This window comes from Dermacentor silvarum, chromosome 1 (assembly GCF_013339745.2).
Source record: "Dermacentor silvarum isolate Dsil-2018 chromosome 1, BIME_Dsil_1.4, whole genome shotgun sequence".
Lineage (NCBI taxonomy): Eukaryota > Metazoa > Arthropoda > Arachnida > Ixodida > Ixodidae > Dermacentor > Dermacentor silvarum.
Genome location: NC_051154.1, coordinates 125272054 through 125298367, shown reverse-complemented (window position 1 = coordinate 125298367; position 26314 = coordinate 125272054). Strand labels below are relative to the sequence as shown.

The following is a 26314-nucleotide window of genomic DNA, read 5'->3' as shown; positions in this document are numbered from 1 at the left end:
AAAAACAGCTCCAAATAAATAATGCCTACTAAATGTGTGGTTGATAAGGGAGAACAGTGTAAATAGCTCTTTCTGCTAAAGTGCAGTTTTTTCTTGTTTTTTTTTTGCACGCAAATTTCACTCAGTGATTGCATTTTATGATGAATTTTGTCACCCTGTTGGGATACAGTACTTGTTTAACAGGATAAATTGAAAGCCTATGTGTCTATGGGTATACTGCACGAAAAATGTAATTTTCTCAGTGAAAGGAACGATAGCACTGGAACGTGAAACTGGAAGGTGCTGGATCTTCTGCAACAAGCGTTTCACCCTTGACAGACAGTGCAACCACAAACAAATCGGCAGTTTAGCCAAAACTTCCTTTTTACTGCTATTTCTTATCAACATTTGGTATGTTGCAACTTTCAAGTGTTTCAAGCACAGGCCATGGTGGATGAATAGACAAGTGTGTGAGCAATGCTGCCTGGCTGTGGCGCTGGACAAACATGGTCATGTTTATGTTGTTCACTACCAGGGTGACGACAGGGTGTTGGTGTCATCATTTTATATTGTCTGCTGGGGTCTGGCGCATTGCCCTTGCTCAAACAAAGGTGGTGTGCTATTCTGTTCAAGGATCATCTAATTGAAATTACAAATTATGTGTGCAGCATTTTGAACGACATCTTCAATACCACACCTGTAGTACCAAATACAAGGAACATGTCCTAGTATATGTTTCATGACGAGAGCACGTTTGTCAAATCATGCTTTGTCTCTGCAGAAATGAAAAGTTCCATGTGAAGTGTTGAACGCAGCAGCCATGGACCTTTATGATCACCAATCACTGTGCCCTCTGGAGTGCCATTTGCGCTCACACTTATTGTTAAGCACATGGCAGTGGCTTTAGACCACTTAGGAGGGCAAATGTCTCCATGCTAGTTGCAAAATTTTTTGCAGACCTACCACAACAACTTCTAATGTCAATTTTGTAGGGAATCATCTCCTTGAAATGTATGAAGTAAAATGTGTTTTTGTTAGACTTGCAAGAATGCCTGCTGAGTGGGGCACATTGAAGTGAAATCCTGTGTGACCTAGTGTTGCAATGTGGGCTTCTTGGTATGCCATCTTACTCACCATGGTTGCTCAGTGGCTATGGTGTTGGGCTGCTGAGCACGAGGTCGCGGGATCGTATCCCGGCCATGGCGGCCGCATTTCGATGGCAAAATGCGAAAACACCCGTGTACTTAGATTTAGGTGCACGTTAAAGAACCCCAGGTGGTCCAAATTTCCAGAGTCCCCTACTACGGCGTGCCTCATAATGAGATCGTGGTTTTGGCGCGTAAAACCCCATAATTAATTTTTTTTATGCCATCTTGGAATACTAGTGCATTGCAAACCAGATGACGACACGAAAAGAGCACATGAATGCACAGACATGGCATTGTCCGAGTCATCATCATCATCATCAGCCTATATTTATGCCCACTGCAGGATGAAGGCCTCTCCCTGTGATCTCCAATTGCCCCTATCTTGTGCTAGCTGATTTGAACTTGCACCTGCAAATTTCCAAATTTCATCACTCCACCTAGTTTTCTGCCGTCTTCGCCTGCGTTTCCCTTCTCTTGGTATCCATTCTGTAACTCTAATGGTCCACCGGCTATTCATCCTACGCATTACATGGCCTGCCCAGTTCCGTTTTTCCCTCTTAATGTCAACTAGAATATCGGCTATCCCCGTTTGCTGTCTGATCCACACTGCTCTCTTCCTGTCTCTTAATGTTAGGCCTAACATTTTTTGTTCCATCGCTCTTTGTGCGGTCCTTAACTTGTTCTCGAGCTTCTTTATTAACCTTAAAGTTTCTGCCCCATGTGTTAGCACAGGTAGAATGCAATGATTGTACACTTTTCTTTTCAATGACAGTGGTAAGCTCCCAGCCAGGATTTGGCAATGCCTGCCGTATGCACTCCAACCCAATTTTATTCTTCTGTGTATGTGCTTTTCTCATGCCCTCGTGTGGCTTGTGCTACTCTAGTATTCCTCTGTGATTTTTGGGATGTTCAGACAAAACAAGACTGCTGGTAATATGTATAGCTGTAAAGTATGTGCCAATTATTGAACTTTTATAGAAGCAATACATAGCTTGTACGCTGTCATTGAGTAATGCTGTGGCAGTTTATGGGAACTTGTTTTTAGAGAACCGCCACACCATTAGAAATGTTCTTTGCAAATGGTTCGTACACTCGTTAGCCTGTCAAGCACATCTTTTATGAATGCTGAACAAGCAGAAAACTGGTAGCACTTCATTTGGTAGTTTCTTGCATATGTAGGACTGTACAGTGATTACATGAACAAGAGAGATCTCAAGCTTCTTCTTTTTTTTTTATAATTCATTTGTGCTCTGTGTCTTCAAGACAGTGATAAAAAACGTTTTTAGGCTAAAAGTATAACAAATTTGATTCTCTACGTCGGCTGCACTACAAGGCTGCTTTTTAACTAAGAACTCTTGGCCACAGGCATTTCCACTGGAAGTGCGGATCACTGATAGCTCATGGGGAAGGTGCAAGTACAAAAGCAGTGGTCAGTGTTGCATAGCTAGAATCACGCTTGCTTACTTTACTCCTCATTTAGAAATTGGACCCTCTCACACGCCAAACTCTGGGCCACCTGTCCTTCAAGACAAGGTGGCCTGTCTGTTCGCCTCCAGGTTGTCCTCAAAACAGCCAGTGGCTGTTCAGAGTTTGAACGATTGAGAAGTTGAATAGCAAGGTTCACTTTCTGATGCCAGTTAGTATCCCCGTGTTGCTTTTGAAAAGGAATGCAGAAGGGGGTCTGTGGACGAGATTTCATGATTAGAATAAGGCTTTTCAGGAAAGCTCACTTCCAGATTCTTGCAATATGCTTACCTCTTGCAAACATTCTCTCATGTAAGATTTTTTAATACATCTAAAGACTTCGTCAAAGATAGATCTCTTGCCCTGTACTGCTGTTTTATTGGCATTTGTGTTAATTGAAGTTATTGTAATATTATTTAACTGACCACACGTACTGCAAGCCAGAGATTTATCCAAAGCAGTACAATCTTCATATGTGTGCAGTACTCGTTTACAAACAAATAAAGAAAATTGGTAGAATGTTCTTGAAAATAATGGAGCTGACTGTAAAGAATGTCATGGTTGAACTCTGACAATGGCTTCATGTGAAAGCACAATTGAAAAATAATTCTGTTCTAGTACTGCTCAAAAGGAAATTATGTTTCTGCAGTAGTTAAGAAGAAAGCTAGGCTGGTTGGTTGCTTCTTGAATTGTGCTACATATTTCTAGTCCTAAAGATGGAATAGTACAGCCTAACAGGACTATCACTGAACATAACTGGCTCACTACAGCAGAATTGGGTAATACAGTCCGATTGTATTCTACTAAGCCAGTTGAGGCCTGCTGCTCATCTTGTCTCTGTGATGTTGTGTGTCTCTGTGATGTTGTTGTGATCTTGTCTCTTTAATGCTGCAATTATTTTTTATCTCTTGCTCTTTTTAAACTAAAACAGATATTTGTTTGGTTGAAATTTTGGAGAAATGATGGTAAGATTTAGCGTAAAGTGTTAAAACAAATGCAGAAAATAAAAATCAGTAAAAACAAAGAACTGTTTTGTTCTTGACCGTTAAATGAATACTTACACTAAAATTTCATCTCACTTTTTTTTATTTGTTATGTAGCTGTCAACTTTGCAGTCGCGTTATGCGGACTCAATTCATTGAACTCACATGAAATCATGTATTATACCATCTTTTAATGAAAATAATTTAAAAAGTGCACCAAGTGAAACATGTTTTCAGGCATATTGAGCAGGACTCCTCCATACATCACACAAATCAGTGTTGTAGTTGCATAATATTACTGATGCATGGGTCACAAGCATACCATGATTGTCTCACCAAAAGCTTTGAGAGAGAGAGAGTAAACTTTAATGGGGAAAGGCAAAAAAACAAGGAAAATGTGGGTGGAGCCCCTAGTCCAGGGCCCCACTGGCTTGAGCGGCTCGCTGGGCTTGGTCCAGGAGAGCCAGCTGACTGTCCTGTTCCTCGTCCGCAAGCCATGCCTCCCACTGCCTTAGAAAGTGTTGTTTAGTAAATTTGTGTGTGTTCGCTTGTGGAGGTCTTCTCGCGCATATGAGTGTGATGTGTGGCAATGTAGGCTTTTCGCCACACCACGGACATTTGTCTGCGTACGCTTCGCCATGTATTTGTCTTAGCTTGTGTAGATTAGGATAAGTGTTCGTTTGGAGTCGGCGCCAGTCCATCGCTTGCCGTCTGGTCAATTTTGGATGGGGCCTGCCGAACTCCCGTCTTTCCTCTCTTTGTTGTTCCAAGATATCTCTCGCAGTCGTTGGAAAGTCCCTACGTGGCTGGTCCGCCGCTCGGATATTTAGTACTCGAGCTAATCGGTCCACCCTCGTATTTCCCTCCATGCCTTCGTGTGCCGGGCACCACGTGAGGCTGTGAAAATTACATAGCTTATTGCCTATGATCCTAATCACCGCCCGGGGTACCGCCCCTGACAGGAAGAGGCGACACGCCGCCTGTGAGTCGGTGATGACAGCCGCGGATGTCCCTCTGCATTCGGCGTCCTTCAAAGCTAAAGCTACCGCGGTCGCCTCAGCGGTTGCCGTACATGCGGTTTTTACTGATGCCCCTACTACCCGTTCCTGACACGTGGCGACTGCGATGTGTATGCCACATCCAGAGTAACTTGCGTCCGTGTAGTAGACGTCCGGCTTGCCTTCGAAACTCCTTCGCAATGCTCGCACCCGAGCCTCTCGTCTTCCCCCGTGGTACTTCGGGCTCATATTTTTTGGGATTGGTGCTACGCATATACGTGCCCGAATTTCCCTATCGAGAAGTGATGTATCGTCTGCGCTATAAAACGGACGAGGTGCATACCCCAGTCTGTTTAGAACAGTTCTCCCTTGTTTGGTTTTGCCTAACCTCTCTCTCTGAGACAAGAAAACGGCCGCTGCGTGTTCTTCGAAGGTGTTGTACACCCCTAGCTTCTCCATTCGTTCCGTGCTGGTGCTCTGAGGGAGCCCAAGGGCAGCCTTATATGCTCGTCGTATTATAATGTCCAACTGTTTAATCTCTTGTGCGGTGGTGTTTAAGTACGGGATGCTATACGTGACTCGACTGATGACAAAAGCGTGCACTAGTCTAATTGTCTCGTCCTCCGAAAAGCCTTCTCTACTGCACGTGACCCTGCGGATCATTTTCGCCACATTCATCACCGTGCCCTTTAGCAACCGTATCGCATGCTCCGCGTTGGCTTTCGGTTGAATCCATATCCCCAGAATATTTAGGGTTTGCACTTCGCGGACTTCCTGTCCGTTCAGAGTGAGTTCTATACTCGGCCGGTTTGCCCACCTGGAATATCTTGCACGCACCCGAACGAACTCTGACTTTTCGGGGGCGCATGCCATTCCCGCCTCCCGTGCGAAAAGCTCTACCTGGTCGATTGCCCACTGCAAGAGGTCCTGTTTTTCACCGTAGGATCCTCGAGTCACCCATATGGTGATATCATCCGCGTATATGGCACTTCCTAATCTCGCTTCCCTTTCCAACTCTGTTGCTAACCTCCTTATGGTCACATTAAAGAGGAGCGGAGAAAGTGGGGAGCCCTGGGGGGTACCCCTGTTCGGCAGCGTGAAAGGTTCCGACCTTGTGGATCCTATTCCTATGGTCGCCCTACGATCACACAGGAAGCTCCTTGCGTATTGATATATTCGCTCTCCACAGCCCACTGACTCCAGGCCCTGCAGAATGGCCTCGTGAGATATTGTATCGAAGGCTTTCCGCAAGTCTAAGGCCAGCACTACGTTGTCATTTGCCCCAATATGTGGGTGTAGTACCTCGTGCTGTAAAGCTAGGAAAACATCCTGCGCAGATATGTTGGGACGGAAACCAAACATGTTCGCGGGAAAAAGGTCGTTTGTCTCCATGTGGTCCGCGAGTCGAGTTTGTACTACTTTTTCGAAGAGCTTTCCTGCACAGGAGGTCAGGGATATAGGCCTGAGATTTTGTATATCTCGAGGCTTGCCCGGTTTCGGAATCAAGATAATGTTGGCCGATTTCCATTCATTGGGGATTTCTCCTCCTTCTATCCATACCTGTTCATTAAAGTATTTGGTGAGCTCCTCTAAACTCTCGTGACTGAGGTTCCGGATCATGGCATTTGTGATCTGATCCGGTCCCGGTGCCGTGTTCTTTTGAAAGGATTAGTTTTAGCGTTTTCTGTGTAGCCGTTTTAGTTCCCACCGGGTTCATCATGCTGCGCAGGACATACCACGTTTTCTTCGTCCCGAGTGTTTCCCTGAGAGAGTTGCAAAATTGGCGCCAATTCCCCTCATATAGTTCCTGCGCATACGAATTCGCCTGCTCGGCCAGTTGAGCGATCCTTATCTTAAGCTTGCGGTTCATCTTTTGCCTCTTCCATCTTCTGGTCAACCCTCGACGGGCTTCCCATAAGTGCATTAGGTGCTTGTCCACCACGGGGTAATTTTCGGTTGTGACCATTGTCTTTGTCACTCGTTTTAATGTGTCCCTTAGCTGAGCTGCCCACTCCGAAATGTCCGTGATCGACCCTGTCGTGATCTGCTGCTTGCGGTATTTTGTCCAGTCTGTCAACCTAGCTTCGGTCACTCTCCGTCTTATTCTCGCAGAGTTTACGGATATGCTTAGTATGAAATGATCGCTTCCAAGGTTATCCCCCAGGTTTGTCCATACCGCTTCCTCCTCCCTATTCGTAAAGGCTAAGTCGGGTGATGTGTCTCTGGATGCACTGTTTCCCGTTCTAGTGGGCATGTCGACCTGGTTTAGAAGTGCGAGATCGTATTTTTCCATGAGATCTAGCAGCGTCCGCCCCTTTGCAGAGTTAACCCTATAACCCCATTCTACGTGTTGCGCATTAAAGTCCCCTAAAATAATAATCTTATCCTTGCCCATTGCCTTGTTCATCGTTTCCGCCACTATGCTCTCGAAATCCGCGTGTCGCTCCTTGGGAGGGCTGTAAGTATTCAAGATTACCGTCTTAGGCTTACCCCGTTTGTGCGGCCATACTGTAATTCTCTGATGCTGTACTGGTTCCCCCTGACTGTACTCTACACTCAGCGCCACGTCCTTTTTAGCGTACGTGGCTATCTGAGGGTAGTCCGGATGCTCATATAAATCATAGCCCTTAAGGCTCCGGTGAAATTTTCCTATCTCCTGTAGGCAAATAATGTCCGGAGGCACTGGCGCCGACTCAATATATTGTGTGAAGTTGGCGTGCTTTCTGCCCAACGTGTTGCAGTTCCACTGCCATATCTCAATGCGTTCTTCGGATCTGGTCTTTGGGTGACTAGCCATGATTGGTACAATCGCTGTCCGAAACCTCTAAGTTCTTGGGTCCTCTCGTGGGGGCCCCCGGACTGTGGCTAGTTCTCTTACGAGTTCCTCCTCCTGCTCCCGTCGCGAGGCACTCCTCCATGTGTCGTTTGAACTTGTGAAACTTTGAATGATGGGATAATATGGGAGGGAAGGTGAGGAGGCTGTTATATGTTCCTAGAGAAGCAACAGCTGTGGACAAGGCTTATTTTGTGGTAAATGCAAAGTGCCGAGTGAAAAAAAATGTGGTTGATCCCTCTTATATAGGAATCGGTATAGAACACGAAAGTGAAACGTGTCTTCACAGAAGTAGTGTAATGTTTATTGCACATTGATATATAATGTCTATTGGTGTTTTGTGGCTAAAGCGCCCTTAGGCGTTGATGCACCCACGCTGACGCCTGGTGGCACGTCTCCTCCATCACGACTACCAACGTCGATGACCATGAGCAACCGTCGTGCATATGGAAGCTGCACTACGCTGCACACGCTAGCACAACGCGAAAGACGAAGCACGTAACTGACACACTAATACAACGCGCAAGACAAAGCACGTAACTGAATCGTCACCGAGTCAAATCAGCGCGTACAGCGCGTCGTAATTGCAGCCTCCGCGATCAACTTCAGAAACATTTTCAGAGCTAATTGCGGAGGCCACGCTCCGCTGTGCTGAGTACGGTGAACGCCACCTAGGTGGCGTTGGTAGTGCTTCTTGATGCCAGCGTCCCTTCGAATGCTGGCATCGAGGCGTCGTAGTGCTGAGACCACCGAAGCGTTCACTGTCGGTGCGCGTTAGTGTCATAATGCAGTACTTCTCTTTTCTGCTCGTAGGCGGCGGCACCGCCCCGAGCAAGAGCGCGGGTACACGGAGGAGTGTTAGATATATAAGGCGCGTCTGTGTAGCTCTCTGCAAATGCGTTTGTGGCGCAATGGGTTAAACGCTCGGCGATCTATCGTCGCGGACCGAGAGGTCGTGGGTTCGATTTCCAAATTTTGCATGTTTGTGGAACTTTTTCTTCTGGTTTCTGTCTTTGTATTATGTTCGTGTACATTGTAAGCTGACGTATTTCCGTGACGGAAATACGTCAGTGAAGTCTTGGTGGACCCCGGCATAAAACACTTTCGTGTTAAAAAAAAAAAAAATGGCTGAGGTAGCACACAGCTAGCTTCTAGCAGCAGGGCAGCTATATAATGAAGAAAAAGAAAACGAGAAAAAAATTTTGTGTCAATACCCCTTTAAAGTATTCACTGCTCTGCTTATATCAGTATTAGCTGCAAACTTATTCACTTGTGTCTTTATATGCTATTTTAACTGTGTGTTGTTGCATGTGTGATTTTTATTTCTTCAGTTTTTAAAGGCAGACAAACAGACCACAAGAAAAAAGCGCCGAAGAGCACGGCAAGTCACTCTAAGCAAAACCAAAGAAATGGTCAGTAATGTTTTTTGTACATCAGCGAGGATTTCTTTATTGCTTTTTTTTTGTAGTATTTTGTTGGATATTTGTCATTAAAATTTTTGCTCCTAGTACGAGTATTCCTTTTCCCTAGACCTTTATGTGCACATGTGGTTTGTTGAGTGGAGCACTCTTTCACTCAAATTCATTCAGCTTCATTCAGTACTGTCTTCGTTGCCAAATTTATTTTGGGTGCGCTGCCCTTCAGAACAAGCACATAGTTTAAATCATGTCTGGTCTCATAACAAAATGCCATTCATGATTAACTTAAGTGGCACTAAAGTATTAGATTTAGGTTTTGCGCAACCATAGTTAGAGGACTCGAACTACCATGTGCACAAAAGAGCATAAAAAGCTATAAATAAGACCACAAAATAAGTAAAAAAAAAAAAAAAACACAAGCAGAGCATGGAGCTTTGGTTGCGCAAGGATGCTTGGGTGTGCTATTTCTTAACCTTTCTAGTGGCTGCCTGCCACAGTGGCTTAGTAGCTATGCATTTCAACTGGAGTAAAATACAATAACCGTGTATTTAAATATAGGTGCCCGTTAAAGAACGCCAGGTGATTAAAATTATTCTGAAGTCCTCCACTACAGCTTGCCTCATAATCATATCGTGGTTTGGCAGGTAAAACCCCAGAATTAAATTTTTTTAACTTTCCCTATTGGCTCTTTGTGAAGCCTCCAAGATAGTTGTTCTGCATAATGAAGACTCCTTCACCATGGCGACATGGTCCATCCTGACAGCATAACTAGCTTCAGCATGGTGTTTACTCATGTGTGATCTCTACCTCCAGACACCTGTACCTCTCAAAAACATGCGAGAAATCTCACCAATGCCGTTTACACAGAGAATAAGTACTGCAGTGGCAAAACTGCTGTGTGGTAGGTGCATGGAATGATGACACATGAATATTCCTCATGCTAGAAGCAGCCAGTGTTTTGCCCAGTTTGAGCCCCAATCTCAGTCAGGTCGAAGTACAAACCAAATAGATGGCTGATCCTGGAGCAGTCTATTTGCAGGTGTAGTGCTTAGCAGGTGATGCGACCTTGTATTTGAGCAGACTGCCTATATAGGGGTGACGTAAGAACAAAAATCATCCATGTAGCACCTTGATGCTTTACACTACATTCATTTTGCATCTTCCCTGTCTTGAACAGAACAGCCAGTGGCATCAGGATTAGTAGCAGGCTGTCTTTTTCACAATGACACTGTTTCATGCACCATTAGTGTTGGGTATTGTATCATAAAAAAACACTTTCAGTAGTAGAAATCAAGAATAAACAGAGGCCTAAACAGTTTGATAATGTTTGACAAAGACACTATGGACCCCTACTTAAACGAAAAAGATGGCTAAAGTTAGGACAAACTACCCAGTGATCTCCATGTGTTACAAATTTTCACTGCCTATTTAACAGCAAATAAGCTGCCATTGGGGTTAAATAATGTTTTAGTTAGCTGTCATGCTGTGTGTCTTGGTAACAGCTCACCATCGAGTTATCCTGTCTCTTACAGTATTTTCAAAGCCACAAATATTTTAGTAAAATATTCACTGACGTTTATCTAGCAACTGCTGATTATATCTATTGACCAATGGCACTCCTGAAGTTGTACCAATATGACTGCTATAAAATGTAACAAAGCTATGATGTGCTCTGGCACCTGGCTGCCGCTCTCTCATTTCTCTTTCATTATTTTTCCAAGTAGTTTTCTCTTGCTAACATATAAGCTAGTTTGCAGCTTATCAATTATGAACTTCCCTGTTTGTATGTCACTTACAAAATATATACAGGGTGTTTCAGTGAACACTTTCAAAATTTATTTAAGGTTCCCTGTGGCAAATAGCCCAATTCTAGTTAATGAGCTGGTCTACTCGAAGAGGCGGACATTACTTGCACAAAAAGTTGAAATGCATAATCAACTAATCAACAAAAATTCACTAATTAACTTTTTAACTAGTTACCTGATGGCCCACATTGCAATTTACAAATTGTAGCCGAGGAGTTCGCAAGGCGGATCCACTTGGAATTAATTCTCAGGATGGCAGCAGTTTCGAGATATTTATTCATGAACTTTGAGGAGAAATGCATTGGCGTTCCAGTTAATTTTGTACTTCAATGCATAAAGCGACGTTTTGTTAAGAAACTAACTGGAACGCCAATGCATTTCTCCCCAAAGTTCGGGAATTAATATCTCGAAAGTGGTGTCATAGCGAGAATTCGTTCCAAGTGGATCCACCTTGCCAACTCCATGGCTACAATTTGTAAATTGCAATATGGGCCTTCAGGTAATTAGTTAAAAACTTAATTAGTGAAGTTTTGTTAATTATTCGATTATGCATTTCAATTTCATGTGCAAGTAATGTCCGCCTCTTCGAGTAGACCAGCTCATTAACTAGAATTGGGCAATTTGCCATGGACAACCTTTAAGAATTTTTGAAAGTGTTCGCTGAAACACCCTGTATATATAATTTGCTGTGTCACTTGTTTTCTTTTTAATCATGCACTGTTGTGGATGCCATCGAGTGTTTTAAAATCACTTCCCTAGTGTACCCTGCTAGGGATTCCAAGTTTTCGTTTGTGAAATGCCTAAAGCACTACCTCTGTGATGCTGCTTTCTGCTAGGGTCAAACAATTGATGCAGAGCATCTATCTGAACTGACAGAAGAGGAATATGAAGTCAACTTCATGAAGAGTAACATCAAGGGCTTCATTTTGCTGGATTTAAAGTACCTCATTCCATTCTTCACTCGCCGGTTTACCCAGAAGGTGAAAATCTTTCTTGAAATAAGTGAATGAATGTTTATTTATCTTTCTTTACATGAGAGAAGGTGGCTGTGGATAAGAGTAGTTGAGAACACGGCTTAACAGGGCTCCAGCTCTGGCTTGAAAGCATTCAGATAAGCAGGGCTGCTAAGTGTGCTCTACAGTTGTGTAATCAGATACGCAAAAAAGCAAGTTTGTTCATATTTCACATCGTGTACACAAAAAAAAAAAAAAAAAAATAGTACATACCTAGTTGCAGTATCTATACTGTTCACAAGTGAATCAACAAATGACAACTGAAACAAAAAAGAAAAAAATTCAAAGCCCGAAAAATAGAAAAAAGTGCCTTCACAATCTACTCAGCACGTCTGTTATCACTTCATAAGGCAATTTATGTGCAATGTTGCCCATATTTTCTTGCTTGTTTTGGAAAGGGAGTAAGATATAGATCAGGGGTTCTCAAGCATGTTCGTTCCAGGGAACCCTGCTAAGCTCCATGAAGCGCCAAGGAACCCCCCCCCCCCCCCCCCATTTAACCGAATTAAAATGTCCAATTAACCGAATGTCGAATTACTCAAGGTATCAAGAAAACAATAAATGAATGCTTACTAAGTCAACAGGCTTTTATTTACTGAATGAATTAGCAAATCTTGTTTCTATTTTGCACAAGAGCAGTGCGGCACCCGCCGCGGTGGCTCAGTTAGCAAAGGCGTTTCGTGGCTGAGCACGAGGTCACGGGATCGAATCCCGGCCGCAGCGGCCGCATTTCGATGGAGGCGAAATGCAAAAACTTTTGCCCGTGTACGCGCTTGCGTTGTAGTGCATGTTAAAGAACCGCAGGTGGTCAAAATTAATCCGGAGCCCTCCACTACGGCGTACCTCACAGTCAGAACTGGTTTTGGCACGTAAAACCCTAGAAAGAAGAAGAGCAGTGCGGAAGCTGAAGTTCTCGTCATCTCATGACTTATTTGAGCTAGCAGCGGCGAAGGCCTCGCGACATCCTTCGCAGCGCGGCCGCGGCGCGCGTCTTCATCTGAGACACGCTTTTCACTACCGCGCGCACATCCCGATTATTTTTTCGCTAGTGAGCTGGTCGCCAACAAATTGCCCGCCCATCGCGATGTAGCCGGTGCTCTTCATCTTCGACAGCTTTGCACTGAGTCAAAGCGAAACTATTGCTTACCGCAACCGCTGCGGAGAAAACCGCGGCCGTTATCGACGAGATCATGGTCGGCGACCTTGCGGTTCAGAAGGCAGGCGGCCGACGCCATAGCCGACACACTCACCAAGTCAAAACGAAACTACCCTTTGCTGCAACAAGTGCGCACGAAACCGCGGTCGCTATCGACGCGATCATGGATGGCGACTACGCCGCTGCGAAAGGCACGCAGCCGAAGCGCGCACCGTCAAAACGAAACTACTATTTCCCGCAACCGCTGCTGCGGACGAAACTGTGCTGGTTCGATTACGCACTTATGAAGACACGCGGCTAGCCGCCAACGCGGTGTTACGCGCGGCGATTAACGCAAGAATAAAGGCTTTGAGGACACAATTAGGCACGAAGAGTTCCGGCGTTGCTGTCAGTCACGTATAGCGTACGATTGCCGCTGAGGACCATACCAATGAGGACTGCATCGCTTCGTTTTTGGACGCTAACGCCGTTTTAGCTCTTTTGCGGCGCGCACTTGTGGTGCTCCGCGCATCAGTTTTTTTTATTCCTCCGAAGTATAACATCAGTGCGCACGCTATCGGCACCTACCCTATCTACAAACGGGAGAAATGCGCACGGCGGTAAGTTAGAGCCTCCGAGATTCAAGTGCGAAAGCTTAGGCGCGCTGCCCATGGCTGCCCGTTTTCGGAGATTGGGTGGCTACAAGCTGCTTGCGGATTTATTGCGCAGTTCGCGCGTTGCCGTTACGCACTGTGATGTGCTTTTTGACACTCGGGCATAGGTGATTGAGGTTCTGTGGATCAAGCGCACCTCGTGTTCGCCGTTTTCGCCACTTGGCGAGCGCGGGACCACGGAAAATTTATCAGTGGCTCGCGGAACCCCGAGCAGGGGCCTGCGGAACCCCCGGGTTCCGCGGAACCCACTTTGAGAACCCATGATATAGATAATTAACAAGGAGACCAGGAGTTGTGTGTGACATGGTATGTTGTGTGTATGTGACATGTATAAATAGTCAACATTGGTTTTTGTGAGTAGATTGGAAATAACAAGAATAGCTGCACTTGTCATTAAAGGAAAGCTTGGTAGGAAAGCAAATGACTAATTATGCATAACAGCAGCCATTACAACATAGAAATGCTTGAACAAGGACTGGCTATGGTAGAAGAAACATCAGCTGTAGCTCTTATGCATTCTTCTATGAAATTGAGAGTTTATTTTCTGCAGCAGTTCATCCCATGGTCATTTTAACTGACCACACAGAAATGAATTGTTATTAATTTATGTAATGAACTCAATGGAGACGGATAAAGCCGTTCCTCCATTTTATTGAACTTCTTTCTCATCTTCTTCTCCTCCCGTACTCGCGCCACTTCAACTTCGTCTTGACGGCACTCCACATTCACCGGGGCCTCTGACTCCATCCCTGCTGGGATGGTACGGGATGATGTTCCCAATGGAGCTAACTTCGATCGTATTCGCCGGAGTCTCGTAGTACACTGACTTGAGGATTCCTTGCTGGCTTGCCGTGTTGGTGACCATGTATGGACCACTAAATTGGCACTTAGAGCCGCTCAGTCCTTTCTTGACCAGTATAAAACTTCCAGGTTCAATCACAGGCAACTTACGATAGTGCCTATTGTCGAAGTTTCTCTTCATTGTACATTTATATTTCATTTGCTGTTGGCTGTCTTGGGGGTCTCTAGAAGAATAACGCGGCCGGCGATTCCTAACTGATGATCTGCAGGAATCCAAGGACTTGTTCCATTTGCACAAATGTATGGACTGCAGCCCAACCCCTCCGTGTAGGTGTTATTGTGTTGAGTCACTGCAGCTTCCAAGGCACATTTCCATCCACCAGGGAAGGTAGGGTATAAATCCAAATACTTCTTGAGGTCGCGAATTAACCTTTCTGCGAGTGCGCTGCCTTCCGGATGGTACGGAGTCGAAAACCTTAGAGTGATGCCTCTCTGTTCGGCCCATCTTCTGAGCTTTTCGCTACGGAAAGCAGTTCCATTATCAGAGACCAATACTTTAGTTGTCTTGAAGATGACGCGTTCCATTAGGGCGATTACAGAGTTGGCATCCTCCTTTCCACATTTAGCTGTTGCCATTTTTGTACACTCGTCAATGGCGACAAGGAAAGCCTGCGTCCTCCGCACGCCTTCCCCCTTTTTGACTTCAGTGACAACTTCAAAGGGTGGACAACTTCAAAGGGTACGCTCGAATACTTGGGAATGACCTTTTCGTTTCCTCTAGGTTTGTATTTGGCTTTAGCCATTTGACACAGGTGGCAAGTTCGGACATATTCGTGTACGTCTTCTTTCATATTTTCCCAGGTAAAGCGCTGGTTTATCTTCCTGAACGTCTTTGAGAATCCGTCATGCCCACCCGATTTGGAGCTGTCGTGGTAAAGTCGCAAGATTCTTGGCCGGTATGTCTCTGGCACGTAAAACTTCTCGCCCTGTGGTCGAATTTCCTCTGTTCCCTCCCAGATGTTGATGGCACACATTTTTTCCTTATTTGTTGCTGATGGAATATGCAGCCTCGATAATGCATCAGCTTCTGGTAGCTTGTCCCCTGGTCTGTGGGTCACTTCAAATGTGAATTGCTGCAGTTCATTGATCCACCTCGCAATACTGCCTTTAGGTTGCGAGAGATTGAGAAGATAGGTAAGTGCTTTGTTGTCCGTAAACAGCTTGAACTGTCGACCTTCAAGGTACGTTCGGAAATACCTTACAGCCATTACCACTGCAAGTGCTTCCTTTACCGTAGTAGGGTAGTTTTCCTGCGCTTTCGTAAATGTGTATGAGTAACCCACAGCCTTGAGTTGGCGCTCTGGTGGCTGTGAGTTATCCCGTTGGTAGAGGACAGCCCCATTTCCATTAAGTGATGCGTCCGTGCAGAGCTCGAAAGGTTTTTCGAAGTCCGGAAGTATCAAGACCGGATCTGAAGATATGATGTTGACAAGTGCTTGATATGTTTGTTCGCAATGTTCACTCCAAACAAAGGTGCACCTTTCTGTGTAAGAGATGTCAAACATTTCATCATGGTGGCGTAGTGTGGTATGAAGGCTCAAAAGTGTCCAGACAGACCTAGAAAAACTCGCAATGAATGCAAATCGTACGGCCGAGGCAACGTCTTTATCCTCTCGACAGACTCTGCTTTGGTGCTTTTCGTGTGGCCGTCAAACACTCTGCCCAGAAATACCACAGACCGCTTGAAGAACTCACTTTTCCTGACATTGATCTTCAACTTGGCTTTACTTAGTGCTTCCAAAACCTGTAATAAATGCTTTGCGTGCTGGTCCTCTGTTTTAGAGTACACAATTATGTCGTCCACGTAGACGTTATAAAATTGTTCAGTACAAGCAGATAGAACATTGTTCATCATTTTTTGAAACCAGGCGCCCGAGTTCTTCCAGCCAAATGGGAGCCTGTTGTATTCGTACACATCGAAAGGTGTAACAAAAGCTGTAAACTTCTTGTATTGTTCTTGTAGAGGAACTTGCCAATAACCTTTGCAGAGATTGATTTGCGAAAACCACTCACATCCTCCAGTTTCATTAATTATGTCATCGATCCGTGGCATAGAAAATGGAAACAAGTCTGTCTGTCAGTTTATCAATCGGTAGTCTGTGCACAACCTGAAAGTCCCGTCCTCCTTAGGCACAATTGTTATAGGTGATGCAAACGGGGATGTCGAGGGCCTGATGATGTTAGCGTCTAGCATTTGTTGCAGTTCGTTTTTGAGCCATACTTTCTTTTCGTGAGATAGCGGATAGGGCTTCTTGCGGACTACATTTGTGTCTCGTAGCTTGAATGGAACTTCCAGGAAAGAAGTCGCAGGAGGGTACGCACCAATGCAGATGAGCTCAGGATACGTTGTCAGTATCTCGTCTGCGTTTCTCACCGTCCTAACCTGCGTTTCTTGTGCCAAGCAGTTTCCTTCTAAAGTTGAGTCGATAGTTAATTCATCTTTCCAAGATATGTTTAACTTAAGGCGCCTCATGTCCGACCTTGACAGTATGAAAGAAAAATTCACGTCATTCATTACAAGTGCCTTAACCTTGTTTGTCCGATTCTGGTATTTAACAATCACTGTTGTCCAGTAATGCAGAATTCTTCTGCTGCCGTCGTAACTTTGCACCTCCACTTCTTTATCTTGTCGGATTTATCTTTTGTCTGCCAGGACCTCATTTATGAGACTCAGACGCTCCTGTGTCCACTAGCAGATGCGTGCCTCTGCCATTAATTTTCATTTCGGCATGAAGAATGTTAGTCTTAAATAAATATACAACAGCTCTGTCGTTGTATGACACAGATGCACTGTCCTTACACTTTACTTGGCTTTCCATCCTTTCACTCCCAAGTGATCTCTCTTTCGCTTCTGTGTTCATCTGATCTAGGGTTACTATGCTGTTGACGTCCACTTGACCGACATTTTCGGCTTTTTTTCGGGTAGTTAGATGTCGGTCGGCATGCGCAAGGGAGTGTACAACAACGTTGTTCAGGGCGAGCAAGAGATCCTCGACGGTTTTAGGAGGTTTGGCCAGCAGCTGTTTCTGACAGTCTTTGTTCATGCCTAGCATAATCAGTGGCACAATTGATGTGTCAGGAAGGTTTGCGTCAGCGAGCAGGAGTAGCCTTCGCTTTTCATAAAAGTATTCTTGAAGGCTTCTGACTTTGTGTCTAAACAAAATGGCATTGTTCCACCGTTCTAACCGGTTAATTTCAAACGATGTCGGGAAGCTCTGTTTCCATTGACTCCACGTGTCACTAAGGTGGTCTAAGATTCTCATGTCAAACCACTTTTTTGCAATTCCCGACAAAAATGGCCTTAGGTTTCTTATCTTGTCATCGTCTGAATCCCATCGATTTTGTTGGCAGGCGTATTCATAAAAGCCAATCCACGTAGTGGCAGCCGTTGGTATACCATCAAAATGGTCCGGCTTTATGGCATCACCTTTTGGAACGGCTCTGTGTAATGCCGCCTGGCTCAATATGTTCAAGAACTGTGACTGTTGCTCAACCTGCTTTGACTGCATCTGCAGTAAGTTAATCATAATAGATATGGTATTCTGTCCAGAAGGTGACTCATTGGATGGTGTCTGACAGTAGTTCTCGTCATGGTGCATCAAAGTGTGAAATTCAGCCGTACCTCTCTCTGTCAAGGGACACTCGCGTGAGCTTGCCTTGCTGGTGACGTCGATGAGTGGCTTGATTGATGTAGAAGACCCGCCTGAGTCAGTGTCGCACTTGTCACTTGGACGGTAGCTACCCGGCGTGTCCATCTTCCCGTTCAGCAACTCTTCTCAACGCGCGCTAGTTTTAATCCTCTGCGACTGCGCCAAAATGTAAAGAACTCAACGGAGACGGATAAAGCCGTTCCTCCATTTTATTGAACTTCTTCTTTCTCTTCTTCTTCTCCTCCGGTACTCGCGCCACTTCGACTTTGTCTTGACGGCACTCCACAATTTAATGCGCCAACTGCCTTCCTGCCTTTTATTGAACATGGTCTACAATTTTACATGATCCGCTGGTAGCATTCAGTAACTGAAAAACAAAGCTTCATCTGAGTGTCACTCTGTGGCTTCATGGCTTCCTTTCTTTTTTTTGTCTCTTTTCCCACTAATTTTAAATATGTAAAATGAAAAACTAAAGGTATTTTGTAGAAGTAATCTTCTGTCGTGCATCCAAGTAACACTAGAAACCCAATGTGTTTATGAACTTTTCTTATAATGACACTGCAGAACAGAAGTGCACTTGGTATCGTGTGCTTGAACTTTTTTATGGGGTGAAAATGTATTTGTCACTCTTTGAGATACGTATATCTCAGTAAAAAAATGCCACTGTCCATACCTTTGCATGGTATTTACCAGAAATACGGTGTGAATCAATTTTGCTGCTTTACTCTCCTCAGTGTAAATAAAAATGTGGCATGAGGCAAATAGTAGAAGTGATGCAATATAATTTATGTTGAGCCAGGTTGAAGCATGAGCAAGTTGAAGGACTTTAGAAAGGTGGATCAACTTTTGATAGGTGAACTTCTCATTGCTAAGGCTGTTTGGTCAGTTTTCATCCCTGAGTTTTGTATGGTTATGCAGTGATGTCATGCGCCATTGCAGTGGCAGTGGCTACCTGTAAAGGAAAAGCCGAAGCAAGAATTACATGCAAGTGTGGCATGTTTTCAAGAGGTGCATTCACGTTGGCGTGAATACTACATCTCCCGGTAACACATTACACTGCTGCACATCCTGGTTGTTTCTTTGCAGGTTGCTACCACCATTACAATAACTCAAGGCACACCCTCTCTTTCTCAAGTGCGCAACAAATGATTAATTATATAATCTTTTATGCAACCAGTTTAATATGCATGCCAAGTGAACTTCAGCTTTGAGCTTAGCACAGGCTTCCTGATTACATCACAAAAGTCTGATGTGGTGGTCTCATGGTATTGCAAACTGCTGATACATGTACAGGTTGTCAGCCAGGTGCAGTTGTCACAAGCCACACCATGACTGTGTCTCGTAATGCTGGATGTATTCTGCCACATAAGTTAATCATTGCTCCTTTGTCTTGCACTTCTCTGTATTCAACAAAGGGTAGGCCTTGTCTAATGCTGTTGCTTCTCTGAGAACAGAGAGCGCCCCTGATGACCTTATATCACCTGAAGTCCTATGGAGGGCCAATGTGCCCAGCTTTTGGCAACATGATCATGGTATGGCATTCTGCCGCTGCACCTGGCTGACTCACCCCAATTTATATCAATGGTTTGTGATACCCTGTGACTACGATTTCATATTTCTGTGACCTAGCCTGCTTCAGCGTGCTTCAAGCCCAAAACATTGCATTTGGCAGATATTTTGAATTAGTTGCAGTAAAATGTGATGTTATGTGCTGCGTACCCAAGGAGTTGTGGACTCGCACTGTAATGATTGAGTTGACAGCAAACCATTCAAAAAATGAAACAAAAATATTGTGCATGTACTCCTTTAAAGCAAGCAAAAACTTATTATTGCATTCTATTTGCTGTTTTGTCCACCTTGATGTGCACTGACCTGTCAATTGCGTGACTGCCACACATTTTTAATGGCTACATGCAGGAGGTGCAGGACGGCAAGATCCAAATGACTGACCTGACCAATCAGTGGTACCAAGCCATTCGGGCTCCCATTGATGAAAGTGAAAATGAAGACTCTGAAATCAATGGTGTGTAGGAGTCTATGGCTTGCTGCACTATTACTTTCTTAATGGATGTGAGAAGATACTGTGTTTTTTTATAGTCTTGCTAATCTGTATGTAGCAAGGAAGTTTTCATTTGCTTTCTTTTTTGAAAGAATACAAGAAATTTTTATTTAAAATGTTGATAGTGAGATGTGTGCTGTGGTATACATTCTTTATGGTAATTAACATTAAGCACGTGTGATAGCATATTGACAAAAATGCATGCATGGTTAGCGAGCTTGAAACTGGGTCGACATACCACTTATGAACACCTATCTTTTTGGTCAGAGGGTTCCTATGTGGCACATTGTGCTGAAAACATATCACTGAACTGATGTCTTGCATCAAATACAGTATGGCCTACGTATGACATCATTGTTTATAATATAGGATCAAGTGCAATGCAGTTCCTTCAAACCACAAAACATTAAACTACTCTCCTACTGCTTTAGAACCAACTGCTTGAAGAAAAATGCGTTCCTACAATGCACTGTATAGACTTTCTGTATTGCACATGGCAGACAAGGCACTGTTCTGAGCACAACAGCAACCTTGTAAATGATGTGCATATATTGGCAAGAAGCTGGCAGAGGAAGAAAAAGATGAAAATAAAATTTTTGTAGCCCTTTTGATGAGGCGTCATCTGAAACTGCATGACAGAATTACTGTTCATTGCATCTGTTATGTAAGTGGACCACATGTGGAGCCATGGTAACAGCAGCAATTATGGCCAATGATGAAAAGTACTTGTGGGGAGCATCAAATATGCTGTAATAGCAGTATAAAGTGCACAAACACACAAATTTACGCTTATCTCTGAAACAGTGTTTCATAGAAATTATTGTTGCCTAGGCTAGATATGCATCACAGAAAAATTGTATTATTTTAGCCATCATCTTTTTCTGCTCTTGTGTATTTTATACTTAGAATGCCTTGCAAATGTAGGATGTCCATTCTACATGTACTGTTAAGAGCAATAGCCTAATACCACTTGAGCAGCAACCATGCAGCCATTACTGCACCATCTCGCAACATAGTTGTGCAGTTCGGTCACTACGTTAGTCAAAGTGCAGTGTTGTTCTTGAGAGTTGGCTTTCTTGAAAAATACAGGTTTATGGTTGTACTGTAATAGCATTTATACCATAGACCATTGAGACTCCTGCTGTACATGTTTAGTGGTCTACACTGAATGTCAGTCATGCTGTGTCAAGGGGCTGCACTGCAGAGAGCTACAGAACTCAAGGAAGTGTGAAATAAATGCAGTAGACTTTCATGAATCCAACCCCTGTTAATGAAATTTTTTCTTTAATTTGATCTCATGGGAAGGTACCAAGCATCATCATCATCATCTGCCTATTCATGTCCACTGCAGGACAAAGGCCTCTCCCTGTGATCTCCACTTACCCCTGTCTTGCGCTAGCTGATTCCAACTTGCGCCTGCAGATTTCCTAACTTCATCATCCCATCTGGTTTTCTGCCGACCTCGACTGAGCTTTCCTTCTCTAGGTATCCATTCTGTAACCCTAATGGTCCACCGGTTATCCATCCTACGTATTACATGGCCTGCCCAGCTCCATTTCTTCTGCTTAATGTCAACTAGAATATTGGCTATTCCCGTTTGTTCTCCGATCCACACCGCTCTCTTCCTGTCTCTTAACATTAGTCATAAGATTTTTCGTTCCATTGCTCTTTGTGCGGTCCTTAACTTGTTCCGAATAATGAATACCTTCTTCAGGAAGCGCAGCAACAGGAAGTGGACCTGGAAAAGCCCTAATGGCGAAACAAGGAATGAAAGATTTCATACTCTCTGCCGATCCAAGCATAGTGCAGGATGTAGAAGTGTTAGGTAAGGTAAAGTGCAGTGACCATAGGTTAGTGAGGTCTAGGATTTTTCTCAATTTGATGAGAGAAAGAGTGAAATTAGTCAAGAGGAAACAGGCCAACCTAGAGGCAGTAAGGGTAAAAGCAGACCAATTCAGGCTGGTGCTTGCAAACAAATATGCAGCTTTAGAAAAGGAAGGTAAAGACAACATAGAGGTAATGAATGAAACCGTAACTAGGTTGATCTCAGAAGCAGCAATTGAAGTGGGAGGTAAGGCACCAAGGCAACCAGTAGGTAAGCTCTCCCAAGAAACAAAGGACCTAATAAAGAAACGACAAAACATAAAAATGTCCACCTCAAGAGATCAGATAGAATTCGCTGAACTGTCAAAACTGATCAACAAGAAGAAAGTAAGGGATATTCGAAATTATAACATGGGAAAAATTGAGGAAGCCGTAAAATATGGACCACGGAGTAAGATAAGACAGGAGCGCCGACTCCGCTCGTCTGGAAGGGACACATTCTGCAACGCCGGCTCCTGCTTCACAGCGTGTTCGCCAGACGGCGCTACGAATTAAGAAAAACTCTGCAGCGGAGAGGAGCAAAGGCGCGGGGACTCTCTCGCGGCGCCTGCTTGCCTATCCGTTTTGTCGTCTGCTCCGCGCACGCCCTGACGACTGTAGTACTTGCGCTTTATTATTTGTGCGCATATATTTTTTGTGTTTGATTGCTGTCAAATTGAGACGGCCGACGGTCCACGTTTGTAGCAGACGACACGCTCAGCGGGTGCCGCGCTGCCCGTTCTGCGCCACCGTCGCCGCCGTCGCCGCCGGTCTCCGCCAGTCTCCGCCACTCAGCGCATGCACACATGGAAGCAAGCTGTTGAGTGTTTTCCACGCGCCTCGACAGATGGCGCTACAAGATGTATAATTTGCGTTGCACGTTTTGTCCCGAGCGAATGTGTTGCGCGGCGGCGGAGTCGGCGCTCCTGTCTTATCTTACTCCGTGATATGGACACAGCATTAAACCAGTAAGACGAAAGCTTGGCATTGGACAAGGCAAGATGTGTGCACTGAAAGATAAGCATGGTATCATCAGCAATTTCGATGACATAGTAAAAACAGCGGAAGAATTTTATACTAACCGAGCAGCATAATAACGTCTAAATGAGCCATGCCTTCCTTTATATTGATGATCTACACAATGGCATGCATAAAATAGTTTGACATCAGATGATGTGTGTACATGTGCCGTGCACGACTGCTGGCAGCCAAAAAGTCAAAATCATGTCGGAGTGGCTACTGACACATGGAATATCACGAATGCAAGAGTGGCAAGGAACACAAGTGGCCAGTAGGCAAACACAGAGAAAAAAATTAGCGTCGCTTATACTGGAGGCGCAATGCTAAAGAGACAGCAGAGCTGATGGGCACCTAGCTAGTCCTGGCTTTTGGGCTAGGCTAAGCACTACCAAGTCATCCCCAGCATTTTCTAGAATTTATTGATTATTGATCAGTATTTATTAGCTATTGATTGGCTATCGCAAGATATTGGCCACGTATTTAGGCTAGGCTAAGCACTACCAAGTCATCCCCAGCATTTTCTAGAATTTATTGATTATTGATCAGTATTGATTAGCTATTGATTGGCTATCGCAAGATATTGGCCACATATTTGGGCTAGGCTAAGCACTACCAAGTCATCCCCTACATTTTAAAGAATGTATTGATTATTCATCGATTATCGATTAGCTATTGATTGGCTATCAATGACTGACTAAGCTTAAGTAGTCCCAACCATGCTTACCTAGACTGAGCCAGGCTCAGCTTCGCTAGTTCACAGGGGTATGTGCCATTGCGCTTGGACCCTTTCTGCACTACTGCCAGGATCGGCCCACATTTTTTGTGGATGACTAACGGAATAATGGCCGGCTTAAACAGCTCCACTGTTAAAAGGAGGGGGAGCCATTTGTGCCTGCAACTGCCATTCAACCGAAGTCCGCCCCTTGATATATGTGCGATATCACAACCCAGCCGGGACTGTGCAGCTCAACATCATCGCCATGATTTTAGTGCCAGCATTCAGAAATTAAGGAGCCAAAACATGATAGAATGAATGTGAGAAGAGTGGGCTATCAGCCAAGATGTGTAGTTTGCCAAAAGAGCGTACAGATAGAGGTAAATTTGTTGTTCATATTTATTCCATGCAGGCAGCAGGGCTAGATAAATGTGCAGGAGGGAAGTTCCCTTGGAGAGAGATCAAGTGCAAACCAAGGAAGCAGGCAGGGAAAAGGACAGTTAGGAACTTGCCTTCTAGGTAACAGCTGGGAGACATAGCGGGGCCATAATGAGATGCAATATCCCGCCAAAGGCACTGAATTGCGACCCGCAGTTGGCACCACCTCATTAAACTTTGTAAATGCCAACGGTAAGCATAAGTTCAGTGGCAAGTGACTATGTATACTTGAGCAGCAGTGCAATCAACAAGAGCTGTGAGGATTCCAAGATAACATATTAATGTGCCTGACTGAGCACTCAAGCTAGGCCTGATGCCAGAAAGGCGTTGTTGCACTAAACATGTCAGAATACGTTGGTGGGCTGTACGGCCTGCTTCATCAAGCATTTTTCTTTTTCTGTTAATACATAGACAGAGGCTGATTATTGCAGATTAATTAGGCAAACAATGACATAGAGCATTTGGACGTTTTCACGCCTTCTAATATGATCTGTCAGAAAATTCAACTGATTTTCATGCTCCCAATCCCATTAAAGTCGAATTGATATACGTCAACTGTAGTGCTTTTAGTACTCTTTTGTTGTCATATTTTCTTTTAGGTAATGTGTGGGGCATCCTCGTTGCTGCTATCTTCCTTCTGGGGTCAGTTACGTTTTTCTTCTTAGAGCATATGGTGCCCAAACTTTTTCTTATTCTGTCAGAAATAGAATAAGTCATGATGAAGGTTAGCCACCACTGCACAGACTGGTATCATGATTATCTTACCTTGGTGCCATGGAGGTTCTTGTCATAGATCAAGTTGCCTGAACTTTGCATATGGTACTTGTAGCACTCTCTCAGCTGCAGCAGTGGTGAAGTATCTTTTTTTTTTTGTTGTTGTAATTTAGTGTACTGCCAGTTGGGGAATTAAACAGCTGCATCAGCTGCATTGAGTAATCGCTCCCCTCTAGTAGCAGCTAAAAGTGACTATGTAGTTTTGAAGTGATAAACCTTGTCTGATCTATATAACACATTAAAGATGACTATTCTCAGGTTCATGTGTAAGAAATAATACCTGGAGAATAGTGCACACAGTAGTTGCTTCCTAGAAAAAAATCGCAGTGCATGGTGTAACAGCGTTCAGCGTTTGTTATTGTTTACAATTTATTTAAATTAAAAGCCACTGCTTACAACTACTTCAAGTAGGCTGTAGTGTGAGCAGGGAAGTTTGAGGCAGTTTTACAAAATAGAACAAATTTTGTAGTTATCATTTCGTTTTTTTTTTTTTTCACCATGCTATTGCAGTAACAGTGATATTGCCTAAGAGGGAGGCAGTCGTCATGTGTATTTCACAGCATATTTAACCCATCTATGCTATTGTTCATTGCTGATCAAACTTTTGCATGAAAGCTTCATCATTTCTTGCAGGCCTGTTGTACTAGGTGTGAAATAGGAATGGTTTATTTTATTTTATTTTATATGGTGTAACTTGGTGTAAATGGCAAGTTTATACATTACATAATGCATAAGAAGTTATCAGTGGTATAAACTGTCTCAGATAGTTATTGAATACTTTGCAGAGGGAGTATACTTGCATAAACGATTCAAAGGGAAGCATTCATAGGTGATATTTTCATAGACATTTTTGAGAAATTGACAAATTTAAGTGCTTATGATCAGTAATTTTTACCTGCTCTGTAATGATTCCTCTTGGAGAGTGTTTTATGTAAATGGATCTTTGGAAAGAAACAAACAATTCTATACATATGTGCAAACGCTTCATGAAAAATTTGCATGTTCAATTCTGTCGTCCTCTTTGATCGCCTAGCTAGTAAAACGTAGTTCAGCATGTAGTAAAACGTAGCTGGGCATGGTATTTTTCAAAGCAGCCTCAGTGCCAAGACTCTCGCTGCATGTCTTGCAGTAAACAGTATATGTACGCCCTATTAACCTCTTGTTCTATCTTATTAATTGCGTCCAGAACAATGGCATATGGCATTTCCCAATTCACTGAAAAGTCCTCAGTATTACTAAATCCAAGTAACTTTTCTCATGAAATAAAAGACATTGTAAATGTTATTTTGTTACATCTGTTCCTTAAAGGGACTGACAACTGGCCAGAATGTGGTGTGAGACTTTGATGGAAATGAAATGACTATGATTGACCATAAGTGATAGAACCAGCATGCTGTTTGCGATTTAAGTAAGAATTATAATTTCATATTGGCAAAGAAAGTAAAAAAAAAAAAAACAGTAATTGGCGCGACCTGGTGGTGAAG

The 26314-nt window shown here is 43.9% G+C and overlaps 1 protein-coding gene across 1 annotated transcript in view; it reads left to right on the top strand.

Moving 5' to 3' along the window:
• The window catches only part of LOC119436000 (sodium/hydrogen exchanger 8), an 86871-nt gene extending 60772 nt beyond the window's left edge, over positions 1-26099 (top strand). The window contains exons 14-17 of the mRNA XM_037702719.2: positions 8737-8817; positions 11465-11608; positions 19879-19984; positions 24758-26099. Of these exons, the coding sequence (XP_037558647.2) occupies positions 8737-8817; positions 11465-11608; positions 19879-19984; positions 24758-24768 (342 nt within the window). The 3' untranslated portion in view covers positions 24769-26099. The remainder of the gene's footprint in view (positions 1-8736; positions 8818-11464; positions 11609-19878; positions 19985-24757) is intronic.
• Positions 26100-26314: the final 215 nt, after the last annotated feature.